This window comes from Macaca fascicularis, chromosome 1, assembly GCF_037993035.2.
Source record: "Macaca fascicularis isolate 582-1 chromosome 1, T2T-MFA8v1.1".
In the NCBI taxonomy this organism is placed as follows: Eukaryota; Metazoa; Chordata; class Mammalia; order Primates; family Cercopithecidae; genus Macaca; species Macaca fascicularis.
The window spans coordinates 187,780,369-187,797,313 of record NC_088375.1 but is presented as its reverse complement, the minus strand read 5'-3'; the positions used below and the strand labels follow the sequence as shown (position 1 = coordinate 187,797,313).

The following is a 16,945-nucleotide window of genomic DNA, read 5'->3' as shown; positions in this document are numbered from 1 at the left end:
CAGGTGAACATGAGACAAATCAGAGCAGGGGGACTGGAAACATGGAGATAGTCAGGACAATGCTCTTCTTTTATTAGGTTTTATTAGGAGTGGTGGATACAATGCACAGGAAACACTGAAAGATAAAAACCTTCATTTTACAAAGTTGACAGGGCAAAAACTGGACATTTTAGTATTATGCTATGAAATAATCCTCAATGAAAGCCTTAAAAAAGGATTGGGTGGGGGAGGTAGATGACTCATACCTGAAAAGGGGACGTAGTTAAGAAATATGTGGAGAGGAAAGCTAAAATTTGGATCATAATCAAAAGGTTTGATGGGTAAATTAAGGACCTAACATTCAGGCTTACATACTGAACCACCAGAGGTAGAGTTACTGCTGATTTCCCACCCTCTTGAGACTTATGCTGGAAACCAGCGGTAGGAATGGGAAGTGTTGCTGACAGTGAAGTCATAAAATCCACAGAGGCTGCCGGGCGCGGTGGCTCATGCCTATAATCCCAGCACTTTGGGAGGCCGAGGCAGGCGGATCACAAGGTCAGGAGATCGAGACCATCCTGGCTAACATGGTGAAACCCCATCTCTACTAAAAATACAAAAAATTGGCTAGGCATGGTGGCAGGCACCTATAGTCCCAGCTACTCGAGGCTGAGGCAGGAGAATGGTGTGAACCCGGGAGGCGGAGCTTGCAGTGAGAGGAGATCGCGCCACTGAACTCCAGCCTGGGCGACAGAGTGAGACTCCATCTCAAAACAAAACAAAACAAACCCAGAGAAGGCAAGGGAAGCCTTGTCTGGCAAGTCTGGTAATGCCAGCTGGGTTTTAAGTTACACTGACCTCAACATGCCCATGCAGTCCTGAATAAGACAAGGGACTGGGGAGGACATGGGAATCCCCTTCAGTATTGGTAGGAAACCTGTCACCTCCCCATACTTGCTCCTGGGTCTCTTAAAGACCTCCAACCAATCTTTGCTTTGGAATCTTGCCTATGGGTTTTAAGCATTTCACTTCTAGGAGGAATAGGTCCCAGAGATTTCCCCCTCTTCTTACCTGTTCTGCTCAGAAATGTCTTTGCATAGTCTGGGTCATAGATATAGAAAAATGCCTGAAAGGGCCCAATCCAGAAAGGGAAGGCACGAGGGTATTTTTCAATAATTTCCTCAAGCTTCTCCATGTTATCATCCTGAATAAACTGCAGTGAAAAAAGTAAAAGTAATTAGACAGCCAGCCAGGCTGGACCTGTCCCCTCTTACAGACACAAGCTGAATTCAAGTGATAAGGTCACACAAGCAGAGGAGCCTGAGACTTTTCTGGAAGTGACATAACATGCTTTCTTTGGAACTTCTAAACTTGGGGGATAATTCTCTAAACAAAGTTAGTGTAGTTATCTTCTCAATATTAATATAACCTGTACCGCCAGACCAAGTCACTGTTGAACGACATTTACTGTGAACTCTTGTCCCAATAGAGGGTAAGCTGAGTCACACTCTCTGCCTCACTTGCCAACATCACACACTCAGACTGGAGTGGGATCTGGAAGCTAAAAGATGTATCTCCTAAGTGGGAAACTAACAGTTACTAAATGGGGCATGACCCTACATCCAGCTCACCATTTCTTCTCCCTGTTCCCCTCTCTAATTATGCACCACTGATTATTTCTCATGACTTAGTAGTAAATGCTTCTCTAAAAAATTGCCAACTCTATCTACAAAGAAAATCCAAATTCTCCTCCCAACAACAGAAGGTCCGTTTACACAGATGTGTGAAGCTTAAAGCCAACTCAAATACAAAACTTTCAGCTTCCAACATTTACAAATGAGAGTGCAAATACTACCACCGAAGAAGGACTTTTTGCTTTTAGAAGCAGATGAGTAACGGGTCATTTACATTGTTTCTCTAAATCACTGAAAACAAGATTCATTTACATTTGCTTCTTGTGTAAAGTGGAGGGCACCTGCGCGTGTGTGTTTTGGTGTGCCCATCTATACACTTGAGCATGATGAAGGGAGTCCCCAGCTGCAAAGTAATCTGAAGGCTGCCAGATTTTTCCTCATGTGACCAATCACACGGTATCTGCTGCAGGATTGTTTGTTCTCATCCTCAGGAGAGGTGGACAACTCTGGCTCCCATTTTTCTCTGTTATCATTTAGCAATTTTAACCCATAAAGTGCTCTCTGGATAGTTCAAGGCCACTGAAAGGTTGAGACTCTTGAAATCTAGTTTCTAAAATACTGCACTCTTTTTTGCTAATGTTGCCATAATCAAGCCAGTGATAAGCGCCCACCATCCAGAGTAGTGGTTTTCAACAATGTGAATATTTTTTCATTTATTCATTCACAAACAATAAACACACAAGTATTTACTGAGTGTCTATCACATGTACCATGTGGTAGAGATACAGAGAAATATAAGAAAGACAAGGCCTTTGCCCTCATGGAAATTATAAACTAATATGACAATTGTTTGTTTAGGTAAAAAACTTTCATAAATACCCCAGCCACATGGAAGTATTTCATTATACTTTTTAAACTCCTGACTAGACAAAAAGGACAGAAAACTATTGTGAATCCTGTACTATATTTAATTTCTATTTTTTCATCCCCAGAGAAGCATCTAAATATACTTGAAAATGGGTACTACATATATTTAGTAAACATTGTTCAGAAATGTTCAGAAAATGCACAGTGCCCCCAAATAGCAACAGCTAACATTTATCAAGCACTGCTATGAACTAGGCGCTGCTAAATGCTTTCCATGTTTTATGTTATTTAATATTTACATCAAGAACCCTATGAAGTAGATATAATTACAATCCCTATTTTACAGATGAGGAAATTGAGCCCTACAGACTAGGTTAAATGATCTGTTCAAGTGTGTACAACTGGCAACCAGTAATGAGGATTCAAACTCCAGTTTAACTCTGGAGCCCAAGTGCTTTATACTACTTAGCTACAAAGATGCTCTCTGCAGTACATCCAAGTACACACACAGATACACACACACAAACACACACACTTGCATATATACATCCTAGGTCCCATATGTTGGCTGAGATTCAGTGACCTATTGAATAAATGTCAAACCTTACCTGGCCTACTCTATGTAGTAAATTGATCTCTGAATAAATGAATTTTCTCAGCACCTAATATATTTATGCATTCAACAAAGGATTTACTGAGCACCCGGTGCATACACCGGGAACTGTACCATGCACTGGGTTTATAGTGGCAAACAAAGACCCTCCCTCTCACAGATTTTATACTGTAGTTAGTGGTGGATAATAAACGAACAAGCAAAAGAGTACACAGTATAGTGTCAGAGACTGATAAGGGCCAAGATAATAATAACAGGGCTGGAGATAGAGAGTACTAGAAGTCCTATTTTAGTCTGAATGGTCAGGGCAAGCGTCTTTTAGGAGGTAACATTTGTTCAAAGGCCTGAATAACTTGCAGGGAGAGTAATACAACCACAGACGTGCATGTTCAAAGCTCTGAGGGAGGAATATCCTTGGCATGTTTGAAGAATAGTGAGAAGACCTGTATTATTAAGAGTAAGGAATGAAATTTCTCATCTTGTATGGAATTTTCCCTACACACACTTTATCCTTCTGTAACTTTACGACTATACTTAAAATGTTACTGTCTTTAGACAGAAGGAATAAGTTGCGGTGTTCAATAGCACTGTTAACAATAATTTATTGCATATTTCTGAAGAGCTTGAAGAGAAGACATGAAATGTTCCAAACACAAATAAACAATAAATGTTAGAAGTGATGAATACCCTAAACACCCTGATTTGATCACTGTACATTATATGCACGTATCAAAATATCACAGGTACTCCATAAATACGTACAGTTATTATGTAGCAATAAAATGTTACTGACTACGTAAAATAGTTTCACCTTTTGAGCCTTAGAGACTAGATTTCCTTGTGACTTAGGTGAATCACCACAAGGACCCAGATCTGAGTAAATGGGGAGGGTTGGTAATATTAGTTTGATAGGCCTGTCACCTCTAATCTGCAAAATTCTGATAGAAACCTCTCAACAGAAAAAATAACTTAGTGACAGTCAAGAGGGAATATGGACTCTAAAACACTATGAATGCAATAAATAATCTGAAATGAAATTAAGACACAAGAGCTTCAAAAAGAATGAAACAGAAATAAATTTAACAAAAGAAATGCAAAATGAAATGTACTTTGAAAAATACAAAAACATCGTTAAAAAAATTAAAGAAAGCTGGGCGTGGTGGCTCACCCCTGTAATCCATTCACTTTGGGAGGCCAAGGTGGGTGGATCATGAGGTCAGGAGTTCAAGACCAGCCTGGTCAATGTGGTGAAACCCCATCCCTACCAAAAATACAAAAATTAGCTGGTGTGGTGGCGTGTGCCTGTAGTCCCAGCTGCCCAGGAGGCTGAGGCAGGAGAATCGCTTGAACCCGGGAGGCGAAGGTTGCAGTGAGCCGAGATTGCACCACTGCACTCCAGCCTGGGCGACAGAGCAAGCCTCTGTCTCAAAAAAAAAAAAAAAAAAAAAAAAAAAAAAAAACACGACCTAAATAAATGGAAAGGCTTTCTGTGTTCATGGATCAGAAGACCTAATATTGTTAAGGTGGCAATAATCCTCAAACTGATCTACAGATTCAATGTAATCCCTAGCAGAACCCTAGCTGGTTCCTTGTAGAAATTGATAGGCTAATTCTAAAATTTATATAGAAACCCAAGGATTCCAAATAGCCAAAATAGTCTTAAAAAATAACAAAGTAGGGGGACTCATACTTCCTGATTTCAAAGCTTACTACAAAGCAACAGTAAGGCAGTGTGGTAATAGCATAAGGATAGACACATAATTTATTTATAATTTTTAATTTTTGTGCATACATAGTAGGTGTATATATTTATGGAGTAAATGAGATTTTTTGCAATGTGAAAAAGGTACATCATGAAGAATGGGGTACCCATCCCCTCCCTTCAAGCATTTATCCATTGAGTTGCAAACAATCCTATTACACTCTTTATTTAAAAATGTATAGTTATTATTGACTATAGCCTCCCTGCTGTGCTATCAACTAGTAGGTGTTATTCACTCCTTCTATTTTTTTTGTACCCATTAACCATCCCTACCTCCTCTCCTAGCTCCCCACTACCCTTCCCAGCCTTTGGTAACCATCCTTCTACTCTCTCTGTCTGTGAGTTAGGACAGACATACAGATCAATGGATTAAAATTGAAGATTCAGAAATAGACCTTGACATTTATGATCAATAGATTTTTGACAAGGATGCCAAAACAATTCAATGGAAACAACAGACGACATAGTATCCATGACACAGTAGAGATACATAACACAGGACAGCAACAATGGGGAGTCCTAGAACAGTATCTCCATACCAAGCTTAAAGAACAACCAGTCCAGACTGGAAAAGGAGGAGAGGTCTGTGGGAAAAATATCTCCAGAAAAACGAACAGATTATTTGGCATGTTTGCATTCTTGGAAATATTATTTAGATGTGTTTGACAGATCTATTAGAGCATTTGGAAAAAAAATACTGACAGATATGGAAAAATGAAGCAGATTAGAAAAGGAAGAATTTAACAATATTGTGGAGGTGGGGGAAAGTTCTATGAAAAAATAAATAAAATGCAAGAGGACCATTTAGATCAGTAGTAAATAACATTTGCATAATAAAAATAATACAAATAGAGGTTTTTCTATTTAACTAAAAAATACAATACAATATAATTATTGGGACAGTGGAAGATGAGGTGTGATTGCCTGTCATAAAGAAGTTCATAGGTGGATGTTGTCTTAGTACATTTGTGTTGCTGTAAAGGAACACTTGAGGCTGGATAATTCATAAAGATGATTATATGCGTTACAATTCTGCAGGCTGTACAGGAAGCATGGCATTGGCACCTGCATCTGAGGAGGACCTCAGACTGCTTCCACTCATAGTGGAAGTGAACAGGAGCAGTTGTGTGCAGAAATCACATGGTGAGGCAGAGGAAGAGAGAGGGGAGTAGGTGGCAGGTTCTTTTCAACAATCAGTTCTGAGGGGTGAAGAGGGCCCTTAGAGTGAAAACTTATGAAGGAGACAGCTGCACCAAGACATTCATGAGGGATCCATCCCAATGACCCAAAGATCTCCCATCAGATCCCACCTCCAACACTGGGAATCAAATTTCAACATGAGGCTTGGTGGGGACGAACAAACCATATCTAAACCACAGCAGATGTCTAAACTTATTAAAGTAATAGATGCAATATAGTAATATTATTTTACAAATAAAGATTTAAATACCAGAGAAAAACGATAAAAGAGTTGAAAGTGGTTGCTTTAGATAAGAAAGACTAGAAAGTGGGGGAAACCAAAGCATCGTGCAGTAGCTCTGCTGGAATGCCTTCCCCACACCACCCGACCATCCTTTAAGACTCTGCTCAGTCCTTCACAGACTTTCCTTCCTCCTCTAGGGGGAGATGTACACTTTCTTGCGATGGATATTCCCTTGTCTTTGGGCCTCCAGTAAAGCACCCATTGCCTTAAATTTTCATTTTCTCTCTGTGGCCTAAGTCTGCACCTGACTTGGGAGGTGCAGGGAAGGCATTTAGCTTCTCTTTGTAATCTTAGTACCTATCACACAATTGCCACTCAGAGTCGGCTGAATGAATAAAAACCTCAATTAGGGTGGGAGTGGATTTAAAAGACAGGAGAGACCAAAAGCTAACAGTCTCCCTTTACAAATTTCCATCAATCAGTATTTCCTGAGCGGCTGGCTGGGGCTGCTCCTTACTTCACAAGAATCTTAGGAAAAGAAAATTGTCTCTGGTTAAAATGGACTAAGGGTGCCAACAATTGGGATCGATTTTGCATATTTTCTGCAATTAATAAGTTATTTAGAATAACATGCTATTTTTAAAGCAACACATGTGGAAGGTTTGGTGAAGCAGGGAGAGACAGACCTGAGGTACACGTCGCTTTCTTTTTCCATATTCAGGTTCTTTAAATAGGTCTCTCCCAGCCCCCAAGGCTTCCTCTTTAGTGACCTTTCCCTGTGGGGCTGCGGGAAAGCAAGTCTCCAGAGCAAGGAAAAATGATGCTGAGAGCCACAGGCCGGGCTGGAAAGGCCAGTGCAAGCCGGAGGGTCCCCAGGGATGGAAGGAAGCAGCCGTCTCTCCGCAGGTCGGGCTCCTCTGCCGCACCCTCCTCCGCCCATCCCTCCTCCCTCCTCCCTCCTCCCTCCCATCTACCTTCTGGTGCCCAAGGAACCAGTGGGTGGGGGGCGTTGGGAAGGCGCGCAGGTCCCGCAGCAGCCTCTGCCTCCGCAGGTAGAGCTTAATGGTCTGCAGCAGCCCCAGGGCCAGGCAGAACACGAACGCCAGGTAAAAGGGCCGCGCCCAGCGCGTCTCCAGCCAGGAGAATTCCATGGCTCTGCGCAGCGCCGAACGCCGGCGGCTTCCGGGGGCGCGGGAGAGGGTGCGCTTTCTCCAGCCGGGAGCTGGCGTAGGGTCGCGCAGCCCACCGCCTCTCTGGGCTCTCGCGAAGCTTCTGACTCGCGGGAGGGGAAGGGCAGTGGGAGGGGCAGCTCAGGCCTGGGGAGAGGAGGCAGGCTCGCGTGCGGGATTTCTAGCCCGTTACCAAAGCACGCACGCTTGGTTCAGCCCAACTGCTTTTGCGTTCCTGGAGCGTTCTCTTTTAAGTAGAACAGTTTTCAGTCACGGGATCTGAATTTATATTGTAAAATAATACCAAAGCTGAGGTCATTGTTTTTCTTCCTTATCAAAATTAATAAATGGCTGTGCAAGAGATTTTCTTTTCCATTCTCGCATTCTACCAAAATTCCCAGGGGGTAGAGGCTGCGGGAGGTGTACGATCATTATTCCTTTATCCTGTGGCCTGCCTAGTGGTGTTCCGGTAAATGGTTTACAACTAGTTTCCACCCTGATTCCCAGCGTGTACCAACATCCACCATGAGCTGGTTCAAGCTGCCAATACGAGGGCACCGAACACTGAACGGGGAAGATATGCACAGTAGCGTACCATTATCTAGTAATTCCACTATACAGGTAGAGTCAGGGCCTGCTACATAATTTATGAATCTCAATGCAAAATGAAAATGTGGGATGAAAACTTTATTAAAAATTCTAAGATGACAGAGCATTAAACCGAGCATATGCCCTTCTGGGTTCACAGCCTCGTGTGGCTGCTCGGGTCCCATGCCCGTGAAGGGCTGCCTCTAGATGCCAGAGACATAAACTCGAGTACAGATAACAGAAAAATGTAGTAAAAATAATTTGGAAGTGATGGTTTTAGTATGTGTAATCTATTAGGTGGTGAAGTAGGATCTAACAGGCCTGACTTCCCAAGCTGCTGTCTCCCCCCACCTCCCTGTCCCAGCAATCTTTATAGGCATTGCCCACATTTGATTCATTTATTCATTGATTTAGGCTAAGACAGGGATATGTTAGGTGTTGATTGACAGCCCTGAACAATAAACCCAATCTCTGCTACAATTCCCTGTTCTCCCTATCACTGCCTCTCCCCTACCTCCCCACCCGCCGCCCCCATTTCCTTAAGCCTATGCTCCACTCTCTGGAGTCAGATTATATTTGTCAGGTAAGTGATTAAGGCAGGCTCCGAGGGTGGTGACTTCATCTGGACCAAGTTTGTCCTGGCCCCTTGCATGTTCCATTAAGCCACACGCAACAAGTGTTTCTGCTCCTTCTTTCCCAGACTTCCCTACTTCCTACCTAATTCCAACCCTCAACTAGATGTTGTTATTTGACAGGGTCTCAGAATCCTTTGGCTTACACAGCCTCTTCTGCGTAACTCATAGCATTTCGGCTTTGCATATTATTCCTTTATGCCCTATTCCCTCCCCAAATTATGATGGTTGTATGGTGGCCCTCATATGATCTCATGGTGATAGGGCTGAAGACCTCAGATCCATGCTCTGCCCCAGAGCTGGTTTCAGCTTTGTGATATCTTGCCTGGTCTGGTCCTTGGGTTCTTCATGGGACTGAGGAATAGTATGTGTGGTTGGTGACCTTCTAGTGAGTTCTCTTGGCAGGGTCAGAGCCTGGGGACCCATTGGCTCACCTATTCCCACCCAGGTTCTTGCTGGTGGTGTGACTCCCTCTGAGGCTTGGACAGTTCCATGCAGTTACTCTTCTGCTCCAGGGCCAGTTGCCCCTGTCCAGCACCATTCCATGTGCTTCCAGGGATAACAGAGGAACTCTGGAACTTCTGCACTATATTTAGGAGCCTAAGAGAGGCTTGAAGGTGTTAAAGAGGCTTGAAGTTCAGGCCTTCTCTGCTTCACTGCCATTTTCACTCTGGTTTCCCCAAAAAAAGACGCAAGGTAAAATCCCCTGTGCTCTCAAGTTTCCCTTCACTCTATCTAAACCCCAATCCCAGGATTTTAGCCTACAGGGGAAAAATTAGATACTCTCTTGATGACCCAACCTCTGCCACTTTTTGCCTCAGTCCACCAGGCTGCAAGAGGTGGGTTTTCCCCACAACCTGCATTTCATGTGGTAGAAAATATCCTTATGTTATTGCTTGTGTTTTTGCTATCCCTGGTGGAGAATAAAGTTCTGTAATCTACTCCAACAGGGCATGCTAATGGGAGAGAAAGGAATTTAGAAAATTATTTATTCTGGCCAAAGACTAACTTTTGATACTTGCTACAACTCAAAGATATGATTCTGGAGACCAAAAACAAAGCAGTGCCTCCTTCCTTTTTTGGCATTCCTGCACAAATATCTACTGAATTGAATTTTCTTGGCTACAGTACAGGGAATTGGAGATACCAAAAAAATCCCATCAACATGGATAGTGGTGCCTCTAGATGGAAATAAGCCCCATGAGACTCCCAGAAGGAGGCCTGTGCCTCTACCAATGCTCATCTGATGGCTACTTCCATGTCAGACACGAGAGACAAGAAATGAAGGTCATTGAGGGGCTGCTTCAATCCTACACACAGCCCAAAGAAAACCATACATTTGTCTACAAACAGCAGTGCAAGGTAACCTTTGACTGAAATTATGATAACTCAGTATGGCAACCTATGTCTTTGATCCATTAAAATGTGGAAGTATATTATTACTTAATAATGAATGAATTTTAAGACAATGGAACCATGGGGATAAAAGTCTAGAAGTTTGTGGAACTGTATCCCAGGATAGCAATGCAGCCCACCAATGTGGGGTTCCAGAGATTTACTGCTCTCTGATTTGCTCATGTGCTCAGTTAGTAAACATGGGCTGAACATTTACTGTGTCCCAGGCACTGTGCTGGGCACTTGCTGGGAGCTCAATGCACAGGGGAGACAAGGGTCACTTAAGTACTTTTAAGGTAGCTATCACAGAAAGTGATGCTGATATCCTTGCCAGACAAAGGAGAGAGTAACGAAATCTGTCCAGGCTAGGGGAGATGCAGGTGAGGAGAAAATGTGAAAAAAGTTTTATAACTGAGGAGATGCTTTTATCCATTCATTCATTTGCTGAGTGAATATTTATTGAGAACTGACCATGTGCCATGTATCGCCCTGAGCCCTGGAGATGTGGCCTTGAACAAAATCAACCTGGCCCGGCCTTCATGTGGCTTAGGGTCTAATGGAGCTGTGTCTTAAAATGTCAGAAAGTGTCTTCTACATGGACAAGGTGGGAAAGGGCATTCTACATGGTGGAAGAGTGCATGAACAGAAAGTAAAACGGCCTGAGCTAACTGGATTGTGGGAGCTCTTTAGCATGGCTAGAGCTTCAAGTCTCAGAGAGAAGGATGGGTGCTAAGACCACATATAGGTTGAAAGTCAGATCATGAGAGCTTGGTAGGCCCAGTAAAGAAATTCAGACTTTACTTAAGGCCATGGGAATCCACTGAAAGGATTTAAGGTGGAAAATGACATAGCTAACCAGTAGATTATTCTGAAAGCTACTTGAAATATAATAAGGACAGTTAAATAGTTACTGTATCCTCACTAAGTGCCAAGTACAATTCTAAAGTATTTTTATATACACTCAGTTATTTCTTCCTCATAATAATCAAGGTAGATGTTACCATTATTCCATTTTACCTGTATGAAAACTGAGACACAGATTATGCAACTTGTCCAAGGACATCAGAGAGTAAAAAATGGTGTCAGGATTTGAATCTAGGCAGTCTAACACTAGGTCCTGAGACCTTAACATTTATGAGAATAAATTGGGATGGGGAAGGTAGTGGTAAGACTAGAACTAGGGAGATCAGTTCTGATGCTATTGCAATATTCAGATAAGATATGATGGTGGCCTGGACTGGGGTGTTGCAGTGGTGTGGCAGGCCAGGTCTCACTAACACAGGCCTCCATAACAACTGTTTCAGCATTGGCTGAATTGTTAAGTTAAATATTAAGAAACTGATAGAGCCGGTGCCCTTATACAAAGGCTGGAATGTAACAAAAGCCCACCAAGAGTTTTGCCTAGGCATTTCCTGGGCTTTGAAGCATGACAAGATAATGAAAGAATTCTTATCAGGACCCATTTAGGATTGAACAAGTTTTATTGGGAATCTGAAGAAACTCCCCAGGCCTCCACAAACAAGTTTATTGGGGGTCTAAAGGAACTCCACAAACCTCCATGATTTAGCAGGAGACAAGATAAGTGTAATCACCCCAGCACCTGGGCCCATTTACATTAAGTAAATTTACAGAGGCTCCAGAGGAAGGTCTTCAGGACTCAGATCTCAGTTATAGATTAAAAGAAGTTAATCACATATGTCTTTAGATGAATGCACACTTACACATAGACATATAGCTTAGAAGGTATATAATCTCTGAAAAAACTTTGTAATTTTGAGTTTGGTGATATTCCCCAGGCTTTCTTCCTGTAACCAGTTACAGAAATAAAAACTCTCTTCCTCCCCAGTTCATCTGCGTCTCGTTATTGGGCTGCAAGAATAAGCAACCTGACCCTCAGTTTGGTCTGGGAACAAATTTGGTGAGGCAGCCAGGAGCCACTGGGACGGTGCTGTTTTCAACCGTCAGCGGCTTGTGATGAAACAGTCTTCAGGAGGATCCCAGCAGCTGTTGGGTGAGAGTTTCCCAGGGATCCCTTCTGAGGGCTGTCCCATGTGAAAAATTGCATGTCCCTCCCACTGTTGGGGAAGACTGGAGATCAGGGGTGAACGTGCTGGAAGGGTTAGTTAATTGGATTGTATGCCAGGAGTCTGTTGCTTTCCTATCTGGGCTTGTTAAGCCACTTGTCTGGTACTGCCAGGGGAGCAATAAGGCTTGCTCATACACCCACTTTGCATTTTGGTTAAGATCAGGTTTTGTGTTGGTTTTGAGTCTGTTCTGCCTGAATGCACTCCCCCTGGTGTTTGTCTGAATTCTGTCTCCACTTGTTTGTGTATCTGTCTTGTCTCTTTTGATACCATGTAAGCTTGAATATAAGAGGTGTCAGGTCCATCCCTGCTGGGAGCCCTCTGGGAAGGAAAAAGGTTTTTTTAAAGGAGCTCAATGATTAAAAGTCAGCTTAATTAAAAGGTAACATCTAAGATGTGTATATGTGTGTGTGCATGTGCATGTGTTTGTATTAAAAGGCCTTCATAGTTTTGTTTTTTCTCTTCTGGGACCTTGTCTTTTTTGAGCAAAAGTTTTTTTCTTCTCGGTTGTCTGAATTGTGTTTTTCTTATTAACAGCTGTTGCAACAGAGGCTACTCTTGGTTTTTTTTTTTTTAAAAAGGTGTCATTTAGACACTTAGAAATGTCTTTGTTTGAAAAAAAAAGTTTAATGCACTGTAAAAGCATCACATGGTCTAGTCTGATAGTAATTCTCCCTTTTTGAAAACCCAAGATTCAGTGTGGGCTCTGGCCAGAGCTCAAAGATCCAGTTAAAAGATAGGCAGTCCCTGTCTAAATAAAATTGGTCTCCTAATATAGTCCTATAATACATTTCTATAATTTTATGTTTGATCTGGCATCCATCTTTAATCTCCCTCTAGCACCAGCAGGCTTTTTCTCATTACTTTGAGATGTAAATCTTGCCATCTGATTTTTCACCTAAAAGTTGTTTCCTTCAATATGCAGATCTAGGGCATCTATAAAATGTACTTCTATTGTCATGCCTAATATGTCTATGTATTTATGTGTTGTATACACAATGTTTCACTACTGAAAATATAAAAAAGCTCTAATTAATTGGATTAAGGAAAATTAAAGGTGCTTAAATCAAATACTTTAACAGAAAAAAGACTAGTCGAATGCTTTTTTAAGATTATGTGACTTAAGTAAAATCTTTAATAAATAAGCTGACTTTAAAAGTATTGGTAAAGTAATAATAGAAATGTCTTAGGAATTGCCAGCATACATTTTTGTTTGCATTTGTTGATCGAGAAACTTCATACTTATCCCTGCCAAATACTATAAGGTGTCAAAACTTGGCATAGAGGTTACAAAACTATAAACTCAGCCCCAAACAGAATGATCTTTGCTTTTGTAATTTTTAATAGATAAAACATTAATATTGTTTTAATAAATATAGATACATCTTAAATTCTTTGGTAAAATGCCATAACTCCCAATCTTGTGGCTTTAGGCAGTCTAGTCCACAGGCATGAAGGAGGTTTGTTCTGGGAAAGGACTGCTACCATATTGTTTCAAAGATAAATAAAAACTAAGTTAATGAACAAGAACTTCCTGAAGGTTAGAAGCAAGATGAAGTCAGTTAGGTCAGAACCTTTTCACTGTCTCAGTTATAATTTTGCAGTGGCAGTTTCATAACTTTAAATAATGGCTATCACAGTTTTCATAAATAATCTAAGTAAACAATTAAATTAATGAGGTAAATGCAATGGAATAAATACTCACAAATAAACTTGTCATAATTTAGAATCTAAACTTATATTAAATTACATAATAGATATTTATTTGGATATTTTCCAATAAAAATATATTGTGGGAAAACATTCTTTCTAAGATGGTATCCCTTTTTAAAGGTAAATAATTTTTGTCTAATTCAAAGCTTATTTAAAGGTTATCTAGAAAACAAGGCAAAAGGAACCAGGAAATAAGAGAGATATAAAGAAAGTTATAAAAAATAAAAAGGTATTTTTTAGTAAAAAAGCTTAAAGAAAAATAATTTTATATGAAAGAGAATCTTGTGTGGTAAATTTAGTGCTAGAATAAAATGACAGGTTGTTTTAGAAAGAGGGATGGTTAGAACAAGTCAAGAAGTCCAAGCATGTCGTAGATGGTCTGTGTAAGTCATGAAATAATTTATGTAAAATTGTTGTACAATTTAAAGGTAATTAGGCCTCCTAAATGCTTCATAGAATGCCACTGTGATTTTTAACTGCACAGTTTGCCTGGTTTATGGCTAGGTAAGACCTGGGACACATTGAATTTGATGCTGGAAAGAGTCAGACCTTATCTGCACTCCTGTCTGGGTCCTAGGCTCCACATCTAGTACATAATTAAAATCCCAAACTTACCAAAGTTTTCACCAAAAATAAAGGTTGCTGAGAGTTAACAGTGTAACATGTGTTTGAGACTACTAAAAAAATAGTTTTACATGCAAGATGTGTAAGAAAGGAAAACATACTTTTGGTAAAAAGATTATAAGAAGGTGTGGGAATGTGGATTTTTTGCCTAAATTAAAAGGTTAAAGGATTGTTTTAAGTTAGATAAAACAAAGCTAAGGGTTTAAGCAAGTTGCAGAAGGTTTATGAGAAAATTAATTGTAAAAGAAATTCTATGTGTAAACATATTGGCTAATGTTAAAGTGGTATTTTTCAGTTTTTCCATAAATTGAACATAAAAATAAATGCACAGCAGGTTTCTCTTAGAGCATTAACCTGCTCTTTAACAAGAATCTTTTGTAAAGGATTACAAAAGATTTATGGAAATCTTACCTTATGGTCAAACATTAAAATTGGGTAAATATATCTATAAGGTTTTATTAAAAATTTGGCTTAACATTTAATAGTACCCAAATGTAAACATAAAATTTGGCTTATTTGGTACAAAATCATACAGGAAGCATTGTCAAATATAAAATGGTGTTTGGCTTTTTTGGGCAATATTTGTATAAATATGTTATTGGTATGTGTTCCAAATTATGGGAAACTTCTATAATTCTGCTATATCTTAGTGTAAATTATCAGTAATAATTATAATTGTTATGATAAATTATTTTGTGCCACAGAGGTAACAGATTTCCTTGTCAATTGTGTTTTTAACTATGGCTACCCTAAAACTTTTTGTCATCCATAAACAATTGTTGTCTTGTTTTGGTCCTCTTTAGAAGGTGGTTTTGCAATCAGCTATGAAGCTCTAACAGGTGCTCTTGAATGCAGGTTTCTGATAACTTTGGAGATTGTAACATCTGAATAGAGGAAAAATGTTCAGAACTCTTGAAGAAATAAAATATTCATTGATATCAAGCAGAACAAGAATTAACTGCATAAACTAATAAAAAACTGAAGTGATCTTTTTGACTTTTTGCTTAAAATGTTGTTGATCTTTTGTTTTCCTTTTCAGAGTCAAGGAAACTTTTCTTTTGAGCTATGAACAGCTTTTAACAATTAAGCAAAGTATACTAAGTATACTACTATGAGCAAAATTTGGAACATATTTGTTTCTCTCTACTTGATTTCTCCAGAATCTGAAAACCATTTGTGAATATTCTTAATTATAGTTATTTGCATAAGGGCAATAAGAATCTGTTTTCTTTTGCAACAGACACAATTGGAGAAACTAGTTATTTTACCAAGGCTTTGACTGTAATAGCCTGCTTTCCTTTAAGAAATCAAATTTGACTTGTAAAGTCAATAAAATTCCCTAGAGGAAATGCCTCATACCTTGTCTCCACAGTCCCTGTACTGGGTTTCTGACCTGTGGTAAGTAAAGAATGTCACTTTCTGACAGGTTCCAAGTTATCTTGGAACCCCAAAAGGAGAGAAATTTACTCAACTCATAGGTATTTAAGGGTACAAATCAACAGCACAGCTTGGTGCTAAAAAAGTCTTATCTAAGATTCCTTGTATGGAACAGAGTTCCATCAAAGCCAATTTCAAAAGAGCTTATGTGAAAAAAATAATTCTTCTTTCTGCACTTTATACAAATAACCAGGTCAAGTACAATAAAACAAACCAGTCTGACCATGATTTGTTTTTAGTAAAAATGGGAGACTGGAAAGAGGAAAATTATGTTTCAAAACTATAGTGCACTTGTTGTTAGATTCTAGTCTTGTCTAATGTTTTTCAGTTTTTGTTATTTTCTACAGTTTGGGTTGAATTCTGATTTTTCTGGCTACAAGTCTCTAAAATAATGTTTTCAATTTTTTCCTTTTTCCCCATTTTTCCTAACTGGAAGTCACTGAAACCTAAACCTTGCTTTATTAAAGCCCTGCAGACTGAAGACTACTTAAACTTAAACTTCAGAAGAAAACAGCAGCAACCTATTTATATGTGTTGCTGTTGCATATTGTTATGTTTCAGCAGGTATTGCCTCTAAGCCCCTGAAACAGGGAGTACTACTGGGAACAGGTCAACCTCTTCCACTCCAACGCTGCATTCAGCGCTCCATAATGTTGACTCCCTCTCAGCAGGATGTAGCCAGAAAGATTACTACACCCCATCTCACTGAAATTCTCATGATGACTAAATATACAAACATGATAGAAATCATGCAGAAATTGACAGTGGAGATTGTGGCAAGTCAGATCTTACTAACATAGGCCTCTGTAACAACTCTTTCAGCACTGACTGGTTAAGTTACATATTAAAAACTGATAGAGCCAGTGCCCTTATACAAAGGCTGGAATGTAACAAAAGCCCACCAAGAGTTCTATAGAAGGCATATAAGCTCTGAAAAATCTTTGTAATTTTGAGTTTTTCTGGTGATATTTCCTAGGCCTTCTCCCTGTAACCAGTTACAGAAATAAAAACTCTCTTCCTCCTCA

At 40.0% G+C, this 16,945-nt stretch overlaps 1 protein-coding gene and 1 long non-coding RNA gene across 3 annotated transcripts in view; one reads left to right on the top strand and one right to left on the bottom strand.

The window, feature by feature from the left end:
• The window catches only part of CYP4X1 (cytochrome P450 family 4 subfamily X member 1), a 27,337-nt gene extending 19,785 nt beyond the window's left edge, over positions 1 to 7,552 (bottom strand). For both annotated transcript variants that reach the window (XM_005543465.4, XM_045371493.2), the window contains exons 1-2: positions 7,253 to 7,552; positions 1,051 to 1,192 (exon numbers count right to left, since the gene is read on the bottom strand). In XM_005543465.4, the coding sequence (XP_005543522.2) occupies positions 1,051 to 1,192; positions 7,253 to 7,429 (319 nt within the window). In that variant the 5' untranslated portion in view covers positions 7,430 to 7,552. The remainder of the gene's footprint in view (positions 1 to 1,050; positions 1,193 to 7,252) is intronic.
• On the top strand, positions 7,273 to 16,945 carry LOC102126044 (uncharacterized). The gene is made up of 3 exons (XR_001485397.4): positions 7,273 to 7,384; positions 9,796 to 10,029; positions 11,909 to 16,945. It is a non-coding gene; the product is annotated as an uncharacterized lncRNA (long non-coding RNA).